The 26323-nt window shown below is 36.4% G+C and overlaps 4 protein-coding genes across 6 annotated transcripts in view; 1 reads left to right on the top strand and 3 right to left on the bottom strand.

Moving 5' to 3' along the window:
- Positions 1 to 26323, bottom strand: part of cgnl1 (cingulin-like 1) — a 238340-nt gene that overhangs the window by 137502 nt on the left and 74515 nt on the right. The gene's annotated exons all lie outside the window — the stretch shown is intronic.
- Positions 2016 to 8788, top strand: gnrhr2 (gonadotropin releasing hormone receptor 2). The gene is given in 5 exon segments (XM_051713462.1): positions 2016 to 2030; positions 2882 to 2923; positions 2925 to 3380; positions 6084 to 6288; positions 6471 to 8788. Coding segments are annotated over 5 exon segments (1230 nt in total). The 3' UTR covers positions 6983 to 8788.
- LOC127449852 (WD repeat-containing protein 93-like) lies at positions 9573 to 22507 on the bottom strand. Its single transcript, XM_051713451.1, has 16 exons — positions 22401 to 22507; positions 16131 to 16392; positions 15806 to 16007; positions 15620 to 15684; positions 15454 to 15532; positions 15208 to 15281; positions 14328 to 14412; positions 13965 to 14154; positions 12438 to 12508; positions 12099 to 12185; positions 11854 to 11985; positions 11522 to 11729; positions 10849 to 10909; positions 10475 to 10631; positions 10034 to 10223; positions 9573 to 9876 (listed from the first exon to the last, which is right to left on the bottom strand). The coding sequence occupies exons 1-16, from the start codon at positions 22505 to 22507 to the stop codon at positions 9801 to 9803; spliced, it is 2046 nt and encodes a 681-aa protein (XP_051569411.1). The 3' UTR covers positions 9573 to 9800.
- LOC127449516 (myocardial zonula adherens protein-like) overlaps positions 21725 to 26323 on the bottom strand; it is a 20663-nt gene continuing 16064 nt past the window's right edge. For 2 of the 3 annotated variants that reach the window (XM_051713009.1, XM_051713012.1), the window contains 3 exons: positions 24418 to 24501; positions 24037 to 24143; positions 21726 to 23946 (listed from right to left, as the gene is read on the bottom strand). In XM_051713009.1, the coding sequence (XP_051568969.1) occupies positions 23598 to 23946; positions 24037 to 24143; positions 24418 to 24501 (540 nt within the window). In that variant the 3' untranslated portion in view covers positions 21726 to 23597. Of the gene's footprint in view, positions 23947 to 24036; positions 24144 to 24417; positions 24502 to 26323 lie in introns of all 3 variants that reach the window. The other variant, XM_051713019.1, reaches the window with a different exon arrangement.

The following is a 26323-nucleotide window of genomic DNA, read 5'->3' as shown; positions in this document are numbered from 1 at the left end:
TAAAGGAGACATGACATTAGCAGTGCTGAAACACTTTAATTAAAATAAAGGATTTGATTTGTTTTTATAGGTTTTCAGCTTCTCGTCCCTGAAACTGAAACCGTATAAGGATATGAGGCTTTAAGTGGAGAGACCCAAGCTCAGAGCAAGGATTGAGCGTATCACACTGTGGGACATGGTGACCTTCCTGACAACACTATTTCACATCATATGTGCCTGTATAGCCTCTGAGCATGATACTGTACTTACTAAGCACAGCTACAAACCAAAAACAAAATCACACACATATACTAACTTTAGTATATACAAGGGATTTAAAATGCATACATTTCCCAGTTCTTTCCAATTCAGTTGCAATAAACTACCAAAGAAGCTCAAACAGGCTTTTGATTGTCCAGTTCATACGTATTCTTTAAAATTACATAAGCTTCTATGTTACTTTAAACGCTTCTTTAGAAATGCATTAGCAAACTTACCTTAAACCACATTAGGCTTGAGATGAACAGGGTGTCAACTGATAAGATCATTTTAACGATAGGGTAGACTGAGTAAAATTGCAAGGGGGTACGGTTGTAACACTGTAAATATTTCCCATCTCATGCAGATTTGAACTTTGATTATCAGTGCGCACATTCACATAAGCATCCTCTCTCTCCGTGGGAAATTTGAAGGACGTGTTCTACATTGATGCAAAATTATCTGTTTTAGGGGTGCATTTTTCATTATCTTACTCCTCCTTTATTGTGAATAAATCTTTATTCCTGACTGGCAATGAAAAGAAACTTAGCTTGTTGTCATTGTAACATATTTTGGGACATGTAAGGATGCAAGGTCACTAAGAAAATCAGGCAAACGTGCAAGGTGATCAGAGGGGGACATATGTAACTGTGTTATAACTGTATCCACTGCATAAAAACATGGCAGCAAATGCTCCTTCTAGAGTTTTGTTAGCTTTCATTCTGCCAGAAAGCTTAGATAAGTTATAAGTAACCAATCTAATGTAGACAGACGGACGGACGGACAGACAGACAGACAGACAGACAGACAGACAGACAGACAGACAGACAGATAGATAGATAGATGGATAGATAGATGGATAGATAGATGGATAGATAGATAGATAGATGGATGGATAGATGGATAGATAGATAGATAGATAGATAGATAGATAGATAGATAGATAGATAGATAGATAGATAGATAGATGGATAGATGACTCCACAGGTTGGCCTAGGTGGGCCTGGCCCACCGAATCATGAGCTTGGCAATCTGATGCTGAGATTATTTCTTCTCAGCTTCAGACGGCACACCTACGGACCACCCACAGTCCGTTCTGTCTGATGCTTATAGCACACAAAACTGTAAAACGCTTTCTCGATCAACTCAGCGCAACTCTGATTGGCTGGTTCGATAGAACTTCTGCCTGCAGATGCACACAGGCTGTTTTATCGGTCCGCCTGAAAGCCGAGTTGTGGTCGCAAGATTCCACGTTGATAGAATGAGCACTTTTGAGGACGAAATAATCACATAATATTCCCAAGTTTGCCAGGTTATTGACATCAAATCTTTTAAATATATTTAGAGTCTCGTTTCAGGCACGAGGCAGAAAGTAAAGCAGATATCCATGAGCAGAGCTGCATTTTCTGCTTTGTTTACTTGGTTATGTCTGTGGAATTCTCTATAATGAGTTTTCTGTGCTGTGCTTAGACTCTCTACACATTTTCTGCTATTCTCCCGTGTGTTTTCTGTTCATCGCTTGCGGAGACTCACGCGCCATTATACAAATTATTTTTTCACCCATGTTGGTCTTTTATTATGGTATGATACATCTCCGATAACCCCGCCCCTAACTGTGATTTGTCCCTTTTTACATGTTCTTGGCCAATTGAAGCGGCTATAGACCCCAAAGTCACAAGTCTGGCTACGCGAGAATAGGCCCACTTTGACAACCACACCCACCCCTCCAACTGTCCGGCCCACCCGAAGGGTCCGATGGCCCACTTTACATCTTAGAAATGGAGTCGGGCCTGGTTAGAATTGACATATATGCAAGCAATAGAAAAATTGGAAACAACCACAGAGCATAAAAAGTGATAGTAAATTTCACCTAAGGCCTAATCCCTTATTTAGCACATTACAAATGAGTGTAACAACTGTCCCGGGTCAGTGACACAACAGTACCCGGCATGGGTACAGAAGAATGCACTCTTTGTCTTCACACTAATTGTGGAAAATAGGAACAATGTATGCAGGCTTTTCACATTTCTTCTGTTGGTTGACAGATAAAGGCATCTCATGTGAAAAAATGGCACGTTTATTCTGGTCAGTATTTGAGCAGAAAAGATAAAAGTGTTACATCTGTACTTGGTCTACTCTACATCTTAATTAACCACGCCCCCCCGATGACGTTGAGATTCGGTACCACAATATTTAGTCACTTGCAACTGATGGCCAACATATTAAAGTGACCACAGATCTGTGGACCTAACCAACTGGGAATGTTCTTCCACACAAGGTGAGGCATTTTAAGGCCATTATTTCTATACGTTATCATGCATGATTACAAAATTAAAAATAAATAAATAAAAATAGTTTATAAACAGACCTGAGGATAAAACTAAAATGAACTGTCATTTAAAATATGTGCAATATTAGGTTCGACCTTTTTGGTGTAATTTCCAGCCTCGATCTATTTTGGTTGCCAGGACTATACCAGTACAAACTTCTCTTTGCTAACATTGATTGTTTGGGTGATTGTTTTCCATGACTGAATTTAACAACTGCGCATCAAAATATGAAATAGATTCCGCCCATATTTTTAAAAGCTCAACAGAAGCACCAAAGACTGAACTCCACTCATCACAGCTTCTTTCTTTTTCAGCTGAACTCTACCTGTAACATTAGGTCTGATGCCAGTAATCTGTAACATGAGCAGCGCAGAGGATCTTCCTCGCCTTCCGCGCTTCACCACTGCCGCTCAGATGCGCGTGACTCTCACCCTCATCCTATGCGCGCTGTCCACCTGCTGCAACCTTGCCGTGCTTTACTCTGTCAACCATAACCACCGAAAACACAGATCACACATCCGACTGATCATCACTAATCTGGCGGTAGCGGATTTACTGGTGACGTTCATCGTCATGCCGCTGGATGCGGTGTGGAATATAACGGTGCAGTGGCTCGCGGGAGATCTCGCGTGCCGGACACTGATGTTCCTCAAACTCGTGGCCATGTACTCGTGCGCTTTCCTGACCGTGGTGATCAGTCTGGACCGACAGTCTGCCATTCTGCACCCTCTCTCCATCAATAAAGCGAGGAGGAGAAATAAAGTTATATTGAGTGTAGCATGGACCATGAGTGTTGTGTTATCAATCCCACAGGTGAGTTAAGTGAATAGAGGAGACCAGAGAGTGATGCCACTGACACTGTACACAGCACACAATCAGCAGAGTTCTCTCTCAGTTTGATCATTTGATTTTCTGTGACGTTAACGAAAAACCATTTGGGGTAGACTGATAAAATGTTAAGCTAAAAGATGTGCTTTATGCTTTCAGACTGGTGTCATTAAATTAAAAAAATATTGTTTAACATCACTGAATTAACCTGAACACGGTTAAATTAGGTTACACCAACAAAACTAATTTTGAGGGTTAGATCAGGCTGAAATTTTTGCAATGTAGGCTATAAAGTAATGTTTTGGATGTTTAAAATTTTAAATGTAAATGTGAAAATTAAATCTATTTTTTTTCATCTCTAGGTTGTTGGTTGTAACATAACATCATACCGTTCATTTAAAGGAATATTCCAGGTTCAGAACAAGTTAAGCTTAATCGATAGCATTTGTGATATAATGTTGATTACCACAAAAATTACATCTCACTTTAAAAAACAAAAAAACAAAAAAAAGTAAAAATGGAGGTTACAGTGAGGCACTTACAATGGAAGTGAATGGGGCCAATTTTTGGAGGGTTTAAAGACAGAAATGTGAAGCTTATAATTTTATAAAAACACTAACATTAATTCTTCTGTTAAAACTCATGTGTTATTTGAGCTGTAAAGTTGTTTAAATCGTTATTACAGTCATTTTAGGTTTACAGCGTTGCGTCGTCATGGCATGTAAAATTGGACAGACAAAGTTAATAAGCGATTTTATCACACTAAAATCATGTTTACATACATATAGTTTACATCTTGTAGCTATACTTTTGAAACAGCGAATATTTTAACATTTACAGATTGGCCCCCATTCACTTGCATTGTGCCTTACTGTAATCCAGACAAAAAAAAAAATTTAAAAAAGGAGAGACAAGTCTATATACATTATTATGGTATAATCAACATTATGTGTATTAAGCTTACAGTTTTGAACCCAGAATATTCCTTTAACGCACATTGACCCTTATAGCGGGGCATGTTGTCACACTTTATGGGGTAAGATGTTTCAGTGGGAACCTACTGTTTATTGACACTGATTTGAAAGGCCTTTTTTAACATATGAAATTAAAAAGGGGGAAAAAAACCCATCATCATTCTAAATTAATTGAATTAAATTTTGTTTCTTTTAATCACAATTTAAGCAGTTGGCCAGGGGTGGACTGGGACTAAAAATTGACCCTGGACTTTCTGGCCCAGAGCGGCCCACCAAACCCGGCCCGCAACACACCACACCATAACACACCGGCTCATTGATTTAATTTTCTGGCTTCGTTTCAAAGTTTTGTGTTGAAAAAAAAAAAGAACTGCTAGTGACAACGGGCACCACCAGTGCAAAGATTGTCATAACTTTAAAACATATAAAACCACAGTAAATGTGATGAGTGGATTTTTAATGGAAAGCACTAAAATAAGCACTTTATAGCTTTATAGCTCAGATAAATAACATGTCCAAAAACTTTTTTCCCAACATACAGATGTTAGGTTAAAATGTACATGAAAGTACAAGGGAAAGTGTGTATTTTAGTTAAAGTCATTTTTTCTAGAAGTGGAAATAAACTATTGTCTTAGTTAATATGAGGTTGTGGAAACAACAGATATAATAATAATAATATATTGTATATGTATATATAGCTATACAAGATCTTAAAATGTTGTTTAAAATAATTAAATGAAGAAAGTGTCACACAGCAGGACACTGATGACAATGCTTAACATTTCATGTCAGTTACTCACATAACTGTGTAAATGTTTATTTGAAGAAGAAAACAAAAATCAATGAAATCAGAGTTGGCCAGAATATGTACATATTATAAATATAAACAAATATAAATATATGTAAAACAACATAAGCATACATCTTAAAGTGTAGAACTTTGCAGAATAATTGCTCATATTTTCCCTCTATGTGAGTTTGTTGCATCTTTATATCTGCAGTGTTTTAATTCCTTCCCCAGATTATTCTTGAGAAATAGTGAAAAGCCCAATACTTTGACAAGCGCCATTTCTGCTGTCCTTTAAACAAAGTAAGCCTCAAAGACTCAAATAGCCACAAAATAAAAGCCATTGTATTGGCTTTATCTTACAGAGTTTATTGAATATTCGCTCTGTAACGGGGTCCACGCGGGCATGTTGGAGCCCAGGGTGGCTACCTATATCGCCTGTAAGTACTTGTACAGCAGTGGGCCAGCCCAAATTACCCAGCGGCCCACCGGGAAAATGCCCAGTACTCCTGATGGCCAGTCCGCCCCTGCAGTTGGCAATTATGAAAAAGCAAAAAGTCAAACCATTTTGGCCAACAGAAAAATTGTAATTAGGCTAATGAATTATATAAATAACAACAAATAAAACACGTGAAAACTTGCCCCAAGGGTGTAAAAAACACAGTTCAACCTTACAGTTAAAAATCTAACTTCATAATATAGTTAAACCTTGCTTTAATATTTCTAAATGTCTTTTTTGCGTTCCCCTTTTTTTTAACATAAATTCAGCTGTTACAAAAATAGGATAAAATTGGATTTTCGGTTTGGTCTCTGACACTCGTGTTAACTACAGCACTCACTTAAAAACGAAAAGAAAAAGTAACCTAAAGATGTTCTGCAACACAGTATCTGTAACGCATATCTATTGGGATGTCCTCCCTTATCCAGGTGTTTCTTTTCCACGTTGTGGTGATCGATTTCCCTGAGCAGTTTATCCAGTGTACGACCTTCGGCAGCTTTAGCTCACGCTGGCAGGAGACACTTTACAACATGCTTACCTTCACCTTCCTCTTTCTTTTACCTCTCTTCTTCATGATCTCCTGCTACACCAGGATACTGTTTGAGATCTCCAAAAAAATAACAGAAGATAAATGTAAGTTAATTAGTTTTTAAGATTAGTGATTAAAACGTTTTGTGTCATAGTGTATAGGTTAAACAACATAACTCTGTTGAATCTCAGAACAGTGTGAATTGATAGCCTACAGAACATTTTGAACAACAATATCCTGATGTGTTTTTTTTACTCTGACTTTATCCTATGCCTTCCACATTCAGTGCTGTCCAATCAAATCCAGCTGCGTAGGTCTAAGAACAACATCCCTAAGGCACGCATGCGAACACTGAAGATGAGTGTGGTCATTGTCCTGTCATTCATGGTGTGTTGGACACCCTACTACATGCTTGGCTTGTGGTACTGGTTCTGTCCTGCTAGCCTGGAGGAAACGGTGTCTCACAACCTCTCACACATGCTTTTTATCTTTGGTCTGTTAAATGCTTGTTTGGACCCCATCATCTATGGACTCTTTACCATTCCACTGTGCAGAGGCACAAGGCACCGACGGCATGACAATAACATGGTAACCTTTGAGCAGGAGAACACTATTAACTCTTTGATGACGTCCTTTAGATGCTCTGCCTCCTCTCTCACCGTAAAAAGACTGGCAGTTCAGCACACTTCTAGGGAAAAGCTAGAATTAGACGGAGAGCAAATATACAGGATTAGAGATGATGGGGAGGAAATAAAAAATGGTGTGGCCTTTTCAAGTCACTCCTCCTGTATAGACTAAAGGACAGGCAAAATTCATTACCTCTTCAACTCTGCGTACCTGCTGGTGGGTCCAAAAGGGGGCACTATGTTGCGAAAAATGTTTACGCTTAAAATGTTCAAGTCTTCGAAAACATAAGTCAGGCACATGTGGTATCATTTGAAAGCTTAGAATCTGAACTTTTCACAGATAACCATAACTTCTTCATTTATGTTTCATAAAATAACAAAATAAGGCCAGAAATCATTCGTGTCGCATATCAGAGCCACCTAAAGGTCATGTGGTAGAAATATTAATATGGATATAAAAGTCTCTAAAATAGCATTTAAATAGACAAATAATATATCAAAAGAAAGCTCTCATTCTCAATGCGATTGTACAGTTTTATTTTGTTGCCTTAATACCATAGTTTAAAAGATTTTCAAAAGAATCACAAAGTCAGATATAGTATTTGTAAGACATCAAATACAGATGTCTCTTTTATGCACCAATCACTGCTGCTGTAAGCCCCAAATAGCTAAAAATGTTATATCTGCTTTTACCTTAGGCAGTTTTCTAAAAAATTAGCTATCTTTTACTTGTCTGTGAGCTTGCTTGTGTGAATAATCCAATATTATTTCTTAGATGCCCAGAACAAGATATGCGGTCCAGCAGGAAAAGCATGCTAAACGAATCATCAGAAATATATGTTACCTACTATTGAAGGGGAGGGGAGGATCACAGCTTTCCCAACTTTCTAATTACACCTAGATTGAGCTTCTAGTCCACTCAGAGGCCGAGATATTTGATGAAACAATGAGGGTGGTGCATGAAAGACCAATCTTTGGCAATTAGTCCACAGTATGTGTATGTAAAATGGGAACTTTTAAATTTCAGTGTGAAAACTGTAGGCAACAGCCCAAAAGTGCACCAGAGTTGATGAGGATAAAGAGTTGTCTATGTCTATGATAGCTTTAAATTTTATTTCAGTTAAAGCCATCACTGTTATAAGCACTTTAAGCTAACACAAGTATTTGATATATTATAAAATATATACATTCTTTAAAGGAACATTTCACCCAAAAAAATGAAAACTCTCTCATCATTTAACCACTGGAATCATATGGATTACTTCCATTCTGACTTATGTGATTTTTGGAGTTTCAAAATGTTGGCACCCATTCACTTGCATTGTATGGACAAAAAGAACTGAGATATTGATCTAAAAATCTTCATATGTGTTCTGCTGAAGAAAGAAAGTCATAAACATCCGGGATGGCATAAGGGTGAGTAAATTATGAGAGAATTTTCATTTTTGTGTGAACTATTCCTTTAAGGAAAGGGCAGATGTAACTTACTGTAATTGGTTTCTTAATATGAATATTTTGTGGTTGATAAGGGATCTCTGTTGCACGCTGTACCTTGAGTTGACTTTATATGTTGTATATTTTTGTTTCATTAATGCCATATAACTGATCAATTAATGCAAAATGACAATTTCTGTGCATACTTTGGTAAATAGCATGTCATTACAGTAGTTTTTTTTTTTTGTTTTTGTGCATTTAGAGTGTAATGGATTGCGTGTAAGGTCACATGCTTTTCTCCATCAGACGTAACATGAGCACAAATCCATTTTCTTGATGTGAATTGAACTATTTAAAAAGATACAGATAATTATTATTGTTTTTTGCTTATAGCATCCCTATTTTTGTCTCATGGTCCAAACGTTGCAATGACAGTAAATTAACAGGAAATTGAAGCCTTGAGGGGCTTGGCAGAGATTGTTAAATCCAAGCGACTCAATGTGGTCCGGCTGTGATTCACATCATGGTGTGTTCCACAACTTTGTGAAAATCTCATTAAAGCCTCCAGTCCATTTACAGTGAATAAGCAAAAAATGTGAATACAAATAATAAGTGAATAAACAAAATGTCATGAATAACTAGGAGTGGTTGAGGGCTTTTTTGTTTTAAGCCTGTGGAAGTGAAAACTGGATACATTGATGAATATTGCAGTCCAAATTCAATTAAATTGATGTTCAGAACAAACGCCACTAATCATGAAATGATTTGCTTGCCTGAGCCTTGCTGGAGAAGACTTAAGTGGGGCAAAGCTGAAAACCAGTGCCTAAGGCCTGTCATATGAAATGAATAAGATCAATATAATAAGGAAAATGGTGTTGACATTCAGTACTAATGAGATGGGGAAATCATTAGCTGTAATATAATTATATGAACACATTTTGATTGCAGAACAGATCATCAGATTTTGGTGTTATTGTGCAGAACAGTGAGTTTGCTATGGTCTCTGAGCTTGTGTCCTGACCCAGCAAACAAGTGTACTGAATTTTGTTTACTTGGCCTTTTAAGTAGATAACAAGAAAGTAAAAAATGCAACCTTACATAACTCAGTAAAATCATTGCAAAATCAAGCTTGGCTTCATGCACCACATGAACTCTTCTCACAACCCCATGTCCACTGCCAAAATTGTGAGTTTGTTGGAAGAAGAAAAGATGTACAGAAATGTAATTATAGAAATGAAACATTTTACAAAGTAGATTCATGTTTTACTTTTCACAAAGCTTTCATGTTTTCCTTCACATTTATTGTATTCAACGCTAAAAAAGATCATATCAAAAGTTAAAACATATTTTTGTGTTCTATTCTTATATTTTCTCTGGCTGAGAGTATCAACATCACTAATGATGAATGAATGCAATTGATCCACATAAATGCAATCTAGGTCAGCTATCCTCACAAGAGCATGCCTATTTCAAAATATCCCTAAAAAATAAATACAAAACGCACACTTTATATGTCCAGCATGTTGTGTGTGGGCCTCTGAATATTGTGTGAAGGTTCATTTAATAACATGCTTCTGAAGTTGATCCCATCGGAAAACCACATTTCTGTTCCTCTCTTCCAGAGAGTCAGCTCTGCACACAGAAAGACATACAAAGTATTTTTGTTAGAATCCAAATCACTTATTACATTACAAATAAATTACTGAATCATAAAGTATACTCCTAATAATAAAATTTGAAAAAGTCTGAAATTCCTTTGTAATATGTTAATAAACTACAGCTCACAAACCTTTCCTGAATGTAAAGGTTGCAGGCCTCCTCCAAATTTGAGAATGTGGCTCTTGTATCGCTCTCAGTTGCAGCTGACCTTGTGACCTGGTACGGATCCGCCACAGAACATTCAGAAAAGCTAAATATGAAAAGAGAGCTCTCATCCGTTCCACTATCTGTTACACCTGCCGAAAGTGTTTTCCTGTCACCTAATAAACACGAAGAAGGTGAGCATGTGAGCAATTCTTCTGTGATTGTCACTCAATTCACTGCAGCACCTGCTGCCACAGACTTGTTGCAACTGAAAGCAATAACACAGGAATAACATGCTAGAACATGCTGGTCAAATTTTAAGTTACCAAATACTCTTTTCCTAAACCACCAATGAGAACTAAGTTGAGCAAGTGTCACGTTTAACTACTGACTCTTCAACTGGATGAAAGTGTGAAACCTACAGTACCTCTAATATACAGATTTTGTTGGACTGGCTCCAGCGCATACACAGGTTCCCAGAGTGAGCCCAGCGCATGAGTTTGAGGCAGGTTTAAGCTGCACACTGGGGCTCCATCCTCCATTTCCAAAAGAGATAATTGTCCATTTCTCTGCATCAACAAAGTCTGTAAACAACTTCAAGAATTAGAACAGATACATTTTTATTATCTCTGCAGGTAGCTAAGATTAGAATCGAAAACACGGCCAACAAAGCTATTTAACTTGGTCACAACCGTACTGTCACTTGATAGAGCAATAATAACTAAAGAACTAGCACACTGAAATAATTTAATCTAGAAGCAACTACGGTATCTAACAGAATTAGAAGTTATTTTTCCTTACCAGGCACTTTAGGAAGGGCACAGGTTCAGCAACAGTGGTAAAACTGCCTGGGTCTGCAGGTCTGGTGGGAGACATTCACTATATTTATTTATATATCATGTTCAGTATTTATTATAATAAACACATTGTAATATACACTCACTGAGCACTTTATTAGGAACACTATGGTACCCGTCCACCTCAAGATCAGACTTGTGCATTCTGAGATGCTTTTCTGCTCACTACAATTGTACAGAGTGGTTATCCGAGTTACCGTAGCCTTTCTGTCTGCTCGAACCTGTCTGGCCATTCTCCGTTGACCTCACTCATTAACAAGGTGTTTCCGTCCTCAGAACTGCCGCTCACTGGATGTGTTTTGTTTTTGGCACCGTTCTGAGTAAACTCTAGAGACTGTTGTGCGTGAAAATCCCAGGGGATCAGCAGTTACAGTTATACTCAAACCAGCCCGTCTGGCACCAACAATAATGCCACGGTCGAAATCACTGAGATCACATTTTTTCCCCATTCTGATGGTTGATGTGAACATTAACTGAAGCTTCTGACCCGTATCTGATTGATTTTATGCATTGCACTGCTACCACATGATTGGCTGATTAGATAATCGCATTAATATGTAGGTGTACAGGTGTTCCTAATAAAGTGCTCAGAGAGTGTATATGTGGGTGTTCTGTACCTTTCAATAAGTGCAGCAGTGTGTGTGTCTCCTCCTCGTGCAACTGTCACACTGTAGCATGCCCCACTTCTGCAGATGAGCATAACCTGTAGTCTAGGTACAAAGGGACCCTGAGGAGTGACTGGTAGCTGCTTAGGACTCTGCAAAATGAGCTTTAGCCCACATATGGCACTGTCTCCTGGAATTACAATATTGCCAAATGGGCACCCTGTACCACCAGGAGATAATCAGGGGTTAGAGTCTTACCCTGATTATGATCAACCACAAATTGAGAACCACAAAACATCTGGATGTGTATAATACACAATACAATGACTAAATACTGATCTTACCGAACTTTCGGTCCCATATGGTAACCAGCTGACCGACAAGCCCTAGTACAATGAACCGTGTGCTGGCACTGACAGCAGAGCAGAGGATTTCCTGAGAATTTGGCCACAACATGTCTGGCCTGGGCTCACTGTCTGATCCAGGAGCAGATTCAAACAGAACTTATTACAACAAATGTATCAATGCTACAATGCTAAATCTTTCTTTTTAATATAAAAAAAAAATTATGGAGTACTGGCTGCAGTACCGGGTTTCTCCTTGTGAGTCTTCAACAGAGGATACTGTAAAAGATTATGAGTGCCACTCCACCACAGGCACACGGCAATGGGAATATCTACAGATATAGAGGAAATATAAGAAATGTACATGTAATAAAATGAGAGCAAAGCAACTAAGGCCATTCAGTGAACTAAACTGCATTAACACAAAATAAAAAAGCATGAACACACACAATTATAAACGTGTGTAGGAGAACATATGTTTCCATTATCTTTTACGTTTAGTAACAGACACTGACACTCACGCACACTATATGTCCCAGTGGATAACATCATGTGGGAAATAGTTTACTGCATTCATGTCTCACCTCTAGTTGCCTTTGCACTCCTGGGCAGTGAGCAAAATCCTTCACGCAGTAAGAAGTGAAATGTACAGCTGCTTTAATGAAAAAAGATTGACAACTGTGAAAAAATAACCTTTGCAACTGAAATAAAAAAAACATACTCTTGGCACCGTAAGTTACATCTAGTGGTTCTAATGACTCAGAACAGAACATAGTTCGCCAGTAAAGTTTGTCATTTCACTTCCTAAAGTATCAGACAATTTGGTAATTATCCTGTTGCTTCATGTTATATTCTTGCTGATTTGTTTTTTACATATGAGAGCAACAAACAGGTATTTATCTTCAAGATAAAGTATGTAACTTTTTCTGATTTAAAATACTTTCTTTTATCCCAGCTTAATATGCAGAGACAACTATAAGAAAGGTTAATTTTCTCGAAAACTGTAAAAATTGTGTTTATGTTGCGCTATGAAAATTGCTGTTTGTTTTAAGCTGCTTAGACCTGCCCCCACAACATTACTCAACCAATGGTGTGAGTCGGGGGGCGGAACTATTTCTTTGTTTGACCACCGGCAGACGGAGGGCGTATTCAGTTTTGAAAACAAAGTTTATTTTTGCAATTCTGTTTTGGTGGTGCTAGCAGCTCAGAAATTACATACTTCAGCTTTAACACTTGTTTTTAAGAGTGCATTAAAAAAAGATTTTGTAGAAATTATAAATCTTTGACTTTTCAATATTACAAGACTTTAAAAAAAAACAATCCAAACCCGGATGACTTTCTTTCTTCTGTGCAAATCGTCTATAATTTAATGTTATTAATGTCCTTGGAAATCTTCATTATTTTGCTTATTTATTCCAAGTTTATTACTGTGATCTTAGTTATTCCAAAGAGATATACACTCACGGAGCACTTTATTAGGAACACCTGTACATCTACTTATTCATGTGATTATCTAATCAGCCAATCGTGTGGCAGCAGTGCAATGCATAAAATCATGCAGATAAGGGTCAGGAGCTTCAGTTAATGTTCACAACAACCATCAGAATGGGGACATTTTTTTTATCTCAGTGATTTTAACTGTGGCATGATTGTTGGTGCCAGATGGGCTGGTTTGAGTATTTCTGTAACTGCTGATCTCCTGGGATTTTCACACACAACAGTCTCTAGAGTTTACTCAGAATGGTGCCAAAAACAAAAAACATCCAGTGAGCAATGGTTCTGTGGATGGAAATACCTTGTTCATGAGAGAGGTCAACGGAGAATGGCCAGACTGGTTTAAGCTGACAGAAAGGCTACAGTAACTCAGATAACCACTCTGTACAATTGTAGTGAGCAGAATAGCATCTCAGAATGCACAACATGTCGAACCTTGAGTCGGATGGGCTACAACAGCACAAGACCACGTCGGGCACTTTATTAGGACCATAGTGTTCCTAATAAAGTGCTCAGTGAGTGTATTTACACTTGAACTATATTGACATCATGGTAAAGATACAGTATAATTGAAAGTGAGTGATGTATGTATACCTTCTGAATCCAATCTGGCTTACCTGGGACCTTCCATTATCATCTTTGGTGATCTCTTTGGGCTTGAGCTGAGATACTTTACAAACATTTTCCTAAATGCCACATCCTGGTTTTCCCATTGATGACTGCTAATGAGATGATTTTGGCCTGAGCCAATTAAAATGCCTTCCTCTGTCTTCTGCAGGACTTCAAATGGACTTTTCAGAGAGGTTCCTTAAAGACATGAACAGTGAATTCACAAAGGAAAAAAATACTTACTGTATGTCAAACATAGTGTGAATTCTTCACATGACACACAAATGAACGAAACTGGCATATGTGCTTCTAAGTGCAATATAAATGCTAAGAAATGTTGATAAAATACAGCAATGCTTTAAATTAGATACCTGCAGGGATTTCTAAAGGTTTGATCTTCATAAGTAGGACTACTGCAGACAGTTTGGCATCTGTTGCCTCTGGGCTATGTGTAGCCTACAAAAAAGATTATGTATGAAGATTATATTAGAGAAGGACATTATTATCTCATTATAGAAACTCAGAATACAATGTCAGCAAAATCAAACATGCATACAGTAAAAACAAACAAAATGTTACATGTTTGTAACTATATTACATAATTTTTAAAAATGTGCCTCCAAGGAAATCATTTGCATTTGGAATTTACATCAAAAAATTACAATGTTGAGGTTTGTTTTTAAACATACGTACAGTAAACAAGAATATATGGTTTTCTAGTTTAATAGAATTAGTGCATACAGTACTGTGCAAATGTTTTAGGCACTTGTGAAAAATGTTGCATAGTTATGTCTTTAAAACTAATGCCATAAATAGTTTTCATTAATCAGTTAATGTCATACAAAGTTCTGTAAACATAAAAAAGCTAAATCAATTTTTGGTGTGACCACCATTGCCTTCAAAACAGATTTTCTTGGTTGTTGGCAGATAAGATGTTCAAAGCTTCTTGGAGAATTCACCACAGTTCTTCTATCTATTTAGGCTGTCTCTATTGCTTCTGTCTCTTTGTGTAATCTCAGACTGACTCGATGTTCAGTGGGGGGATCTGTGGAGGTCATGCCATCTGTTGCAGGGCTCCCTGTTCTTCTATTCTTTTCTATTCTATTTGCAAAAAGGAATGTTTGGGAGTGTAAAATGTATATTTCCTATTGACACACTAAAGCTGAAAATATTAATAACTAAATGTTTTTGTGAAACATCTTATGTGTCTAAGACTTTTGCACAGTACTGTATGTGTTCCTTAACTGTTACCTGTTTGGTTTCCAGCTCTTTTAGCCACACATCTTGTGGGAAGTGATAGACATCCAGCCAAACAGATCCACTGGCTTCATTGACATTGACAATATATAACAACAGCATTAATGCATTTAACTGTAAACTTACTGTTACATTAGACAAAATTCTAAATTAGTTAGTTTCATATAAATTGGGGTTTGTGTGAATTTAATACATTAAAAACAATTTAAATACAGGCTGTAAAATAAATAGGAAATGTACAGGTCATAACCGCAGCTCCAAAGTCTCCACCTCCAGACACTTCAAATTTTGCACAGATGTGTCTTTGGTTTATATCATCCTGTGAGAAATGTAACAAAATGCAATGCTTTAAATGTCTATTACAACGCACACAAAAATAAGCTTTTAAAAAGTATTATATACTCACAGTTTCATTGATGACTTTTATTAAATAAATATTCTCCACATGATGAACAAAAAGCCGTGCAATGCCTTACAATATAGAAGAGAGAACATATATATATTTAGAGGAAAAAAAAAACCCAGAAAACACAAAGAGGAGAGATTTGCATGCAAATTTGTCGAAAAATATCCAGCACATTTAGGAAATTACCCATGTCATCCACAGTGCATAGGAGGTGTGTGCAGTTTCCCAGAGAGGCACAAGAGATGCTGGTAAGCTCCACTCTTTCATCCTTCCATGTGCTCAGACAAGTGAGAGTGGATGTAGTGATGACTGACAGACCATGAGTGTGACCCAGAAACAGGTAAACTCCATCATCAGAGCATGCAATACAGTTAGTTCTGCCTGGAAACTAGGAACCAAAACACAGAAGTTTAAATAATTGCAATATCAAGGGAATAATCAACTTTTGGCAACTGCATCCAAAGTCCAAGTGTGACTGCATCATTCATTGTGCATGTTGAACATAGAGTACCTTGATTTCTTTGGAAGGATTTAGCACAGGCACTTTTCTAGTTGTGTGCGCATCCCTTCTGATCCTGTCCTGTTCTGATATAACTTCCCGGTCAACAAGATTGTTTAACATCTTGTTGTTCATTCTGACTGACTCAGGTAGCTGATTCTCGGGCTGGTACGGATCTGTGAAAAAGGTCTTGTCATCATCTTCACTGCTGCTGCAGTCTGATGGCTCTGGGATCTCCAGACCTTTTCTGACATACAGCCATTCTGTGATCGTTCTATAAAATATACCAAATGAGAACATAAAAAAATGAAATCAGCCAATTAAATTTGTCAGCATATATGTATGATAACATTTTAGCAAGTGTCACTAAAATGCATGTTGAACTTGTGCACTATGGCAATATCGTGTTATTATTAGTCATTTACCGTGGTATACTTTGAAGTACATTGGACTACTAGGTAAATACCATGGTATACACATATGGTAACAAACAGATCCACGATATCTTGAAAGTACCATGGTATTACCATGAAACAGCCACAGTACTTTTTACAAGGTATATTTCAACTACTGTTTCAGCAGCTGTTCCCTATAGCAATATTTATAACTATAAAGTAAATAATAAACGTTTGACTTTTCAGCGCATGCAATGTCGTCCAACTTGTTGTACGAAGTAAATAATTATAAGTAATAATAAACACCATCTGAAGGTGTTTCACATATAGACTACCTACTTTGGCTGAACTAAACATAGATAAACAACATGAACATACTTCAACCGTAACAATTGTTATCTGGGAAATGAATAATACCAAAGGCTGATGATACCAAAGTCTTTCTAGCTAAAAAATAAAGTCTAACTTTTGGTAAATAGTCTCTGATGATACTCGCCGCTGACGCTCCAAGAGTTTTTCCGGATTGTTATGTTGTCATGACAACGCTTTAAACTCTCGATAAGAGGGGTAGCGCGTACGAACTCTTCCGGTACATGATATATACATATATATATATATATATATATATATATATATATATATATATATATATATATATATATATATATATATATATATTCTAAACGGGATTACATTTTAAAATACAAAATATAAGTAACTGTATTCCACTACAGTTACAATTTAAATAATTGGTAATTAGAATACAGTTACATTAAAAAAGTATTTTGATTACTGAAGAGATTACTTTGCATTTTATTGTCATTTGTTTCATTTAATATTTAGTCCTTTCAGATGGAAAACATTTATACATATAAATGATGTGATCCAAAGTGCATTTGAACAGCAGTGAAACACTTTCTTATGATGTGTTACATTCATACGAGCAGACAGAGAAGTTTGAAGTAAGTTTGGATCAGAAAAAATAGAAATAAACCTTGTGTAAATTGTCAGCTTTACACTAAGCTAAAATGCTATTTCTAGCCATTTTACAGGCACGATCATATTTTTTTATCAAGAAAATCCATGTTAGATCATAATTAATTTTTTTCTTGTAAGACCTTTGATATTAGGGCAAAAATCATATTCTTGATAATCAATTTTTTTATTGTTTTCCTGTAAAAATATCTAAAAATCTTTAAAACAAGATCAATTTGATTAATCTTGTTTAAGAAACAACACCGCATAAGATATTTAGGTTTTTCAGAGAATGTATTTTTAACATGTGTATTTTGTCTTACTGTACTGGCAGAGTTTTTATAGTCAAAACAAGTGAAAAAATCTACCAGTGCTGAAGAAGTAATCCAAAGTATTTAGAATACGTTACTGACCTTGAGTAATCTAACGAAATCCGTTACAAATTACATTTTACAGCATGTATTCTGTAATCTGTAGTGGAATACATTTCAAAAGTAATCCTCCCTACCCTGTTTACAGTTGTGCTGAAAAGTTTGCACACCCTGGCAGAAATTGTGAAATTTTGGCATTGATTTTGAAAATAGGACTGATCATGCAAAAAAACAGTCTTTTATTTAAGGATAGTGATCATATGAAGCCATTTATCATCACACAGTTGTTTTGCTCCTTTTTAAAATCATAATGATAACAGAAATCACCCAAATGGCCCTGATCAAAAGTTTACATACCCTTGAATGTTTGGCCTTGTTACAGACACACAAGGTGACACACACAGGTTTAAATGGCAATTAAAGGTTAATTTCCCACACCTGTGGCTTTTTAAATTGCAATTAGTGTCTGTGTATAAATAGTCAATGAGTTTGTTAGCTCTCACGTGGATGCACTGAGCAGGCTAGATACTGAGCCATGGGGAGCAGAAAAGAACTGTCAAAAGACCTGCATAACAAGGTAATGGAACTTTATAAAGATGGAAAAGGATATAAAAAGATATCCAAAGCCTTGAAAATGCCACTCAGTACTGTTCAATCACTTATTAAGAAGTGGAAAATTCGGGGATCTCTTGATACCAAGCCAAGGTCAGGTAGACCAAGAAAGATTTCAGCCACAACTGCCAGAAGAATTGTTTGGGATACAAAGAAAAACCCACAGGTAACCTCAGGAGAAATACAGGCTGCTCTGGAAAAAGACAGTGTGGTTGTTTCAAGGAGCACAATACGACGAAAAATGAGCTGCATGGTTGAGTTGCCAGAAAGAAGCCTTTACTGCGCCAACGCCACAAAAAATCCTGGTTACAATATGCCCGACAACACCTTGACATGCCTCACAGCTTCTGGCACACTGTAATTTGGAGTGATGAGACCAAAATAGAGCTTTATGTTCACAACCATAAGTGCTATGTTTGGAGAGGGGTCAACAAGGCCTATAGGTAAAAGAATACCATCCCCACTGTGAAGCATGGTGGTGGCTCACTGATGTTTTGGGGGTGTGTGAGCTCTAAAGGCATGGGGATTCTTGTGAAAATTGATGGCAAGATGAATGCAGCATGTTATCAGTAAATACTGGCAGACAATTTACATTCTTCTGCACGAAAGCTGCACATGGGACGCTCTTGGACTTTCCAGCATGACAGTGACCCTAAGCACAAGGCCAAGTTGACCCTCCAGTGGTTACAGCAGAAAAAGGTGAAGGTTCTGGAGTGGCCATCACAGTCTCCTGACCTTAATATCATCGAGCCACTCTGGGGAGATCTCAAATGTGCGGTTCATGCAAGACGACCAAAGACTTTGCATGACCTGGAGGCATTTTGCCAAGTCGAATGGGCAGCTATACCACCTGCAAGAATTTGGGGCCTCATAGACAACTATTACAAAAGACTGCACGCTGTCATTGATGCTAAAGGGGGCAATACACAGTATTAAGAACTAAGGGTATGCAGACCTTTGAACAGGGGTCATTTCATTTTTTTTCTTAGTTGCCATGTTTTGTTTTATGATTGTGCCATTCTGTGGTAAGACTTTATTATAAGGTTCCATTTGTTAACATTAGTTAACATGAACTAACAATGAACAATACTTTTACAGCATTTATTAAAGGTGCACTTAGTAATTGTTCCCATTTAAACAAAAAATGTAATCCAAAAGAAAAAAACTGTCATTTTGAAAGAAATTTATAAAATTATGACCACTAGCATGAGATAAGGACTACAGTCACATCAGTAATCTTATAAAAGCTGTTTTATTCTACATGGAGAGGGTCGCCTCATGGAGGCGGCCATTTTAGAATAACATGACCAGCTGAAATCTACTCGCTTAATCTCAGTAACCGTCCTTTTATTTGACACTTTCACTCACTGATTAAAATTATCATGGCTGACTGTGAATACTACATTTCTACAATGGCATCTGTAACTAAAAACTATTGATTTTAAATGATGATTCATCCAAGCCGCTAGGTGTCAGTGTAAGTCCAAGATGACACAAACAAAAAATTAATTGAGTGCACCTTTAATATTGGTTAATGTTAATTTCAACATATACTAGTATAAATGTTTTTAAATCAAACTTTTTATACGTTAACATTTGTTAATGCACTAATATGAACTAAAAATGAACAATAGCATTTTTATTAACTAACATTAAAAAGATTAATAAATGCTGTAATAAATACACATTGTTCATTTTTAGTTCATGAAACCTAATGGATTAAGTGAGGGATGATGTAAAGTCAGCTGGTTTTTATTGTAAAAAGACTTGTATCTTCCGATATTTTGCGATAACAACCAGCTGACTATACATTATCCAACTTATTACAAGGCTTACCAAATAAAGAAATGGACATGGAATATTGATTTTGAAAGCATTGAAATTCTGTTATTGTGTGAGGAGAAAGAAATCGCTTGCACCTCCGGTTTGCATCAGAGTTCTGTGTTTATTTTGCGAAAATGACCATCTGACTGCACATTATCCAGCTTATTACAAGACTAATTGTCAAATAAATAAGTAAATGGACACAAAACATTAATATGAGTTGAAATTTTTTATTAGCTTACTTGTATGGAACGAGAAGTAGGAATGATGGGTCCAAAAACCAGTATGACCTGTCTGATATGTCTTAATCCCCGAATGTGTGTTTGTTTCTCAGACATTTCAGACCGCTAAATGGTGCAATTGGCCAATCAGAATCGAGTATTCCAGAGAGCCGTGTAATAACTTAGAGAGAATTCCAATCGAGAGTGATCAGCCCTATTTTCTACCAAAGTCTTTTTAGCAAGTCAGTCAACTCAGAGGCCTCCTTTGGAATGCTCTCAGGCAGCTATTTTTCTATGTAAACAAGTAGCATACAAGAGCAGCTCCTATCTACTTGAATGGGAAAAGACAGAAATCTCCAAAACAGCTTGTCAAGATTACGATCAAAGAACATGTTTCAAATCACCAGATTTCAAATCTGTTTGAGTATTTCTGTAACTGCTTATCTCCTGGGATTTTCACACACAACAGTTTCTAGAATTTACTCCGAATGGTGCCAAAAAACAAAAAACATCCAGTGAGTGGCAGTTCTGTGGACGGAAATGCCTTGTTGATGAGAGAGGTCAACGGAGAATGGCCAGACTAGTTTGAACTGACAAAGTCTACGGTAACTCAGATAACCACTCTGTACAATTGTGGTGAGAAGAATATCATCTCAGAATGCTATTCTGAGATGCGGGTTTACGCTGTTTTGGTGGCATGAGGGGAACCTACACAATATTAGGCAGGTGGATTTAATGTTGTGGCTGAACGGTGTATGTGGAAATTCGTACTGTATTTCTTCAAAAGTAGAAAAAACAAGTTGGTTATTTTGAATAACTTTAAACTCTAACACATCTGTGGGGTCATTTAGCTTCATTTTAATATACATTTTGTTATATTTTATTTTGTTATCACTGTGCAATACGATTCTATTAATTAACATTAGTAAATGCATTCCTATATATTTATTGTGCATTTTCACATTGAGAATAAATGGGTTCATCCAAAAGCTGAAAAATGTTGCTTTCAGAAGCTTTATATGGCGTTAGAATGAAAATAAAAAGTGAAGATGGGGAGAAAGGGAGCATCCTTTAGCTTTCTATGCAGCTAAGTGCATTCAATCCTAATATGACCAAAAGTTCAGTTTCATGATTCTGAACATAGTTTCAGTTTTCAGCAGACATGGGACAATGATAATCAGCACATAGATTCAGAATTTTATAATGCTACATTTTATTTTAACATGAATGGCAGTGATTGGTTGATGCTGGACATTACTTTGAATAAGGATCATTAATTCAGCTTTACAGAAAATCAGCTGTAATGTCTGTAACATCTCGAAAACATAAATAACCAACACTCCTGGAAACATAATAAACAATTTGATGAAAAAAATCGGACTTTCCGTAGCTTAGTGTTATTTAAAATGTCACAACATAGTCTCGCTGTCCACATATAAGACATAAATTTTTAGGAAAACTATTTGCTATAGAACTTTTTTTTTTTTTTTTTTTTTTGCTTGTTTACTCCTGTAGATTCTACTACTTACAAATCAAAAAGGGAAATGGAAAATGCACACAGAAGTCACGCTTGGGTCTCAGGACATTAAGGGCGCAAAGATGCCGTTTGGAAAATGCCCATACCATAGTCTACTTGAATATTCAGTTCTGATTGGCTGGAATGCGTGTGTTAAAACCGATTAATGCTCAGTTAGTTCTAGTCAGTTTTAATCACCATTCTATATTAATGCACCTACTCTGCTGTTCTCCGTAAGTTTACATTAAGGAAACTCAAGTTTCTCAATGTTGATCAATTAATTATCACACATGAAAATTACATTCTCACAAGTGATGACATTTTCTGCAGCTTATTACAATGAAGGGTTCATATTCAGCACACCTCACTCCATATGACTTCCCACCTGCTGCTGATGGAATGGAGGTTTTCCCAGAGCACCATCCAAAGAGTGTGGAAACCCCACACAGGACAGACACAAAACTGCCAACAACATCATGAAGTCTGCCCCAATTAAATCTTGTTGACAGCAAAATAGTCTGAGCCAGCTTTATGTAAAGTTTAATTAAGGATTTCATATTTTTGTGCTGTTCTGTAGGCTTAGTTATAATGAAGGATTTTCCAAAGTATTTCTTTAATTCAATAAAATTCAGTTGTAGGTTTGGTCATGTTTCATTTATTGAACAATATACCAAATTATACGTAAATATAGTGCTCAGTGAATGAAAATGTCTAAGAAAATACCAAATATATCTTAGTGCTTTGTATACTCATATGTCCTTTATAAAACTTCATTTACAATCATCATGCTTTGTGCTTTTGACAACTGAAGTGAGTCTTCAGAAAAGTGCATTTACAGATTCATTCTGTGAACAATCGACAACACTCCATTCCCTCTCGCAATCTCCACACTGTATCTGTGTAAAATGACCTTTGAAAGTACTTTGGTCTACAACAGTAGGGGATGGGGATTACATTTTCTTTAACCTGGCTTTCTTAATAAGTTTTGTACAGCTGTAAAAATGTCAGCAAAGATGAATGAGCTGGAGTCTGTGCATAAGCAATTCCAGGGAGTAAAGTGCAAAACAGAGCACTGATGTCAGCAGCTCTCCTTATACAAATAATCTGAACCATTTATACACGTTAATACACGTGGAAGTGAGAAAAGTAGAACTCAATGAGTATACTGAGGTTTAATCGCCGGTGATATAACAACACCGTAATTAATTCGCCGAAGAAACCCTCATATTTATAAAGCCTATTGAGTTACATTTGATATAAAATAATTTGGAGCGGGCAAAATGGGCTAAAAAAAAAAAAAAAAAAAAAAAAAAAAAAGGAAATATAAATAGACAATTGTAAAAGTCACAAGATTTTTGGTAAACAAAGCAATATAGAGTGCACCAATACATACATACATACATATATATATATATATATATATATATATATATATATATATATATATAAAGTTATTCACAGATCAGTAGGTAATTTACATATGCTGCAATGTTACAAGCAGTAACAAAACAAGAATACTTTATGTTGAAGGGCATCAGCTTCTGCTACAGCAAAGTAGTTTTCATTTATTCAAAGTTAATATTAGGGGTCATTTCCATCAGCTTCATAAAAGGAGTGTAGATCTCTAATGGGCTGGTTCGCACTCTCGGTAAGGACAGTTCTGAATTTGGAGACGTTGGTGGGGATTGCGTAGATTCAGATTCCTCGTCTTCATGACCAGTCTGAACATAACTTAAAGATGATTGTGTGGGCCGTGAAACAACTTCCTGTGTCTGTACTAGGCCGGACTGCAGCATTGAGGTGTACTGACCAGGAGTATATCTAAGAAGACTATTGCTCAGTCTGCTAGAAGATCTTGGGGATGATGGGACCGGACTTTGTTGGACAGGAGATACATATGGCTGCTCTTCAGATCTAAGAAAACAGGGAGAGAATGTGTGTGTAGACGTTGCCTCGAAAGCAGTCTTTTAATTTCTTATGGCAAGGTTATGGTACGCTCATTACCTAATGGGCAGGTCACAACCAACTCCAATGTCCCTAGTGAGTACTTTAGTCTCAGATGCTCTCTGCACAGACATAAAATACTTCAGCTTGTCTTCTAACTCATTATTCTAGGAAAAGAAGCAATGCAAAGGACAGAGTCAAAACAGAAAAATTGGAAGTTGAGCAGACAGATATATGGACAGAATATTGGACTAAGTTGGAGATTTGAAATGACAATAAAAAGAACTCCAACTCAAAGCATCAAGCTGACAGAATAGCAGTGGAATCTGAAATATTTACACTCTGCATGCTTATTCAAACCATACTGTACCCTTAGATTGTTGAAGGCGGGAGGCATGCAAAAATCAAATTTTTGCTAAACATGGAAAATTTTGGTCTTACCTCACACTCCACAATGGCTATCCTGTCCAGCAGCTCAGAGATGAATATATCCTTCTCTGCAACTTTTTCTCGCAATGTTTCAACCTGTGGAATGGTTTTTGTTTGTTTGTTTTTAATGTTAATATCTCGTTAAAAGTATAGAAATTATTCAATTACAGTCTTGGTGTCATGACTTCTTGAAAAAACAGTTCATCAGATATTGTCTGGCTTATTTTGTGTGTGGGTCAATGACTTGAAACTTATTCTATTAAGGATCTATTAAGTTATTTCACAAATACAATAAAAATGGCATCTCATTAAAATCTCAAAATATCCTTTTATTAAAACAATAATAAAAAAATAAAAAAATCATACATAGTCATAAGTGTCTGAATGATTCTTCTCTGTTTTATGGGTTTGTGTCACATGACAACAAAATAGTTACCTGCAAGTTGGTTACACCACCTGACTTTGATTTAGTAGACAACAGCTTTTCAAATATGAATAATATTATATAATAATAAAACAAAACAAAAAGTGTTTCACTGCTCATTTTTTAAAGAAGTAATAATAAAATATTATTCCAAACTATTCCAAAATTAATGTCTACATATGTGGACAGTGGCACTAAGTTGTGACATGTTAAATAATACCAAGCTGTAGAAAGTAATTTTTTTTAATCAATTTGTTTATCATGTTTCCAGGAGAGTTAGTTATTCATGTTTTTGAGACAATACAGACATTACATCAGAAATTAGCATCATCTAATCACTGCCAACCATGTTAAAATAAAAATTATACATGAGTCCAAACATAATCTGCAGCCTGAAACTGAAATTTTGGTCAGATTTTAAGAGTGACATAAAGCTAAAAAATGCTCCCTTGCTCCCTATTTAGTGAATGATTTAACCTCCAGTATGCTGTCTGTCTGCACTGGTCTCAGAACAGTTTGAAATGCACCTTATTTCATCCTAACTCCATATAAAACCCCTGAAAGCAACATTTTTCAGCTTTTAGATGAACCTATTGTTTCGTAATGTGAAAATGCAGTGAATATACGAATGGATTTACTAATGTTAATGTATAGAACCGTATTGTACAGTAATATGAAATATAACAAAATTTGTATTAAAATGAAGCAAAAGGACCCACAGACTTGAAAGTTATTCAAAATAACTAACATGTTTTTTTTTTTCAACTTTTGAGGGAATAATGTCCCAAAATCCACGTATGTGGACATCATGTTTATCAGCGTCTGACACGTGAAAAATTAATGAATTCTTTAAAGTGGCACATCAAATGAAACTAGACACGCTACTCTTTACACTCAAACAGGTTTCAATTCAAAAACTTAAAGAGGTTTCTTACCAGAGGCACTTTTGTTGGCTTAGAAGCGAAATCGACGCCAAGCTGTTGTGTCAAGTGACTCAGTGCGCCAGACTTTAAGGTTTAACCCTTAAATTACAGTCTAGAGTCTTATGAATGGCATTCAGTCGGTTAAAATGAATTTAAATTACGTGTTGCGTATAGCGAAGCCAAAATACAACATCCACGCATGTGGACACGGGGTTGCACATGGTACAAAAAAAAAGCTAAATGTCTTTGAACTAAGAAATTGAAAACATGTTTATCATTGTAGGGATATTTTCAAGTTTGTTTTGTGTGAATTGCATTTTGAATGTATTTTTGAATAACTTAATAGATCCGGAAAAAATTAGGTTCATGTCATTGGCCCATAAATGTTTTTCAAAAATGTGTGAAACCAACATGAATACAAAGATTACATTTCAAAGAACTTGGCACATGCATTAAAGTATATGTATTTTTAAAATGATTTCTTCTTTTTATCATCTCCGACATCCTTATTTATCATTCACCCATACACAGTATACTCTTTATCAATAGAACGAACAGACAGTCTGAATGC

This window comes from Myxocyprinus asiaticus, chromosome 2, assembly GCF_019703515.2.
Source record: "Myxocyprinus asiaticus isolate MX2 ecotype Aquarium Trade chromosome 2, UBuf_Myxa_2, whole genome shotgun sequence".
NCBI lineage: Eukaryota > Metazoa > Chordata > Actinopteri > Cypriniformes > Catostomidae > Myxocyprinus > Myxocyprinus asiaticus.
The sequence above is the reverse complement of the archived record's forward strand: the minus strand, read 5'-3'. Positions and strand labels throughout refer to the sequence as shown.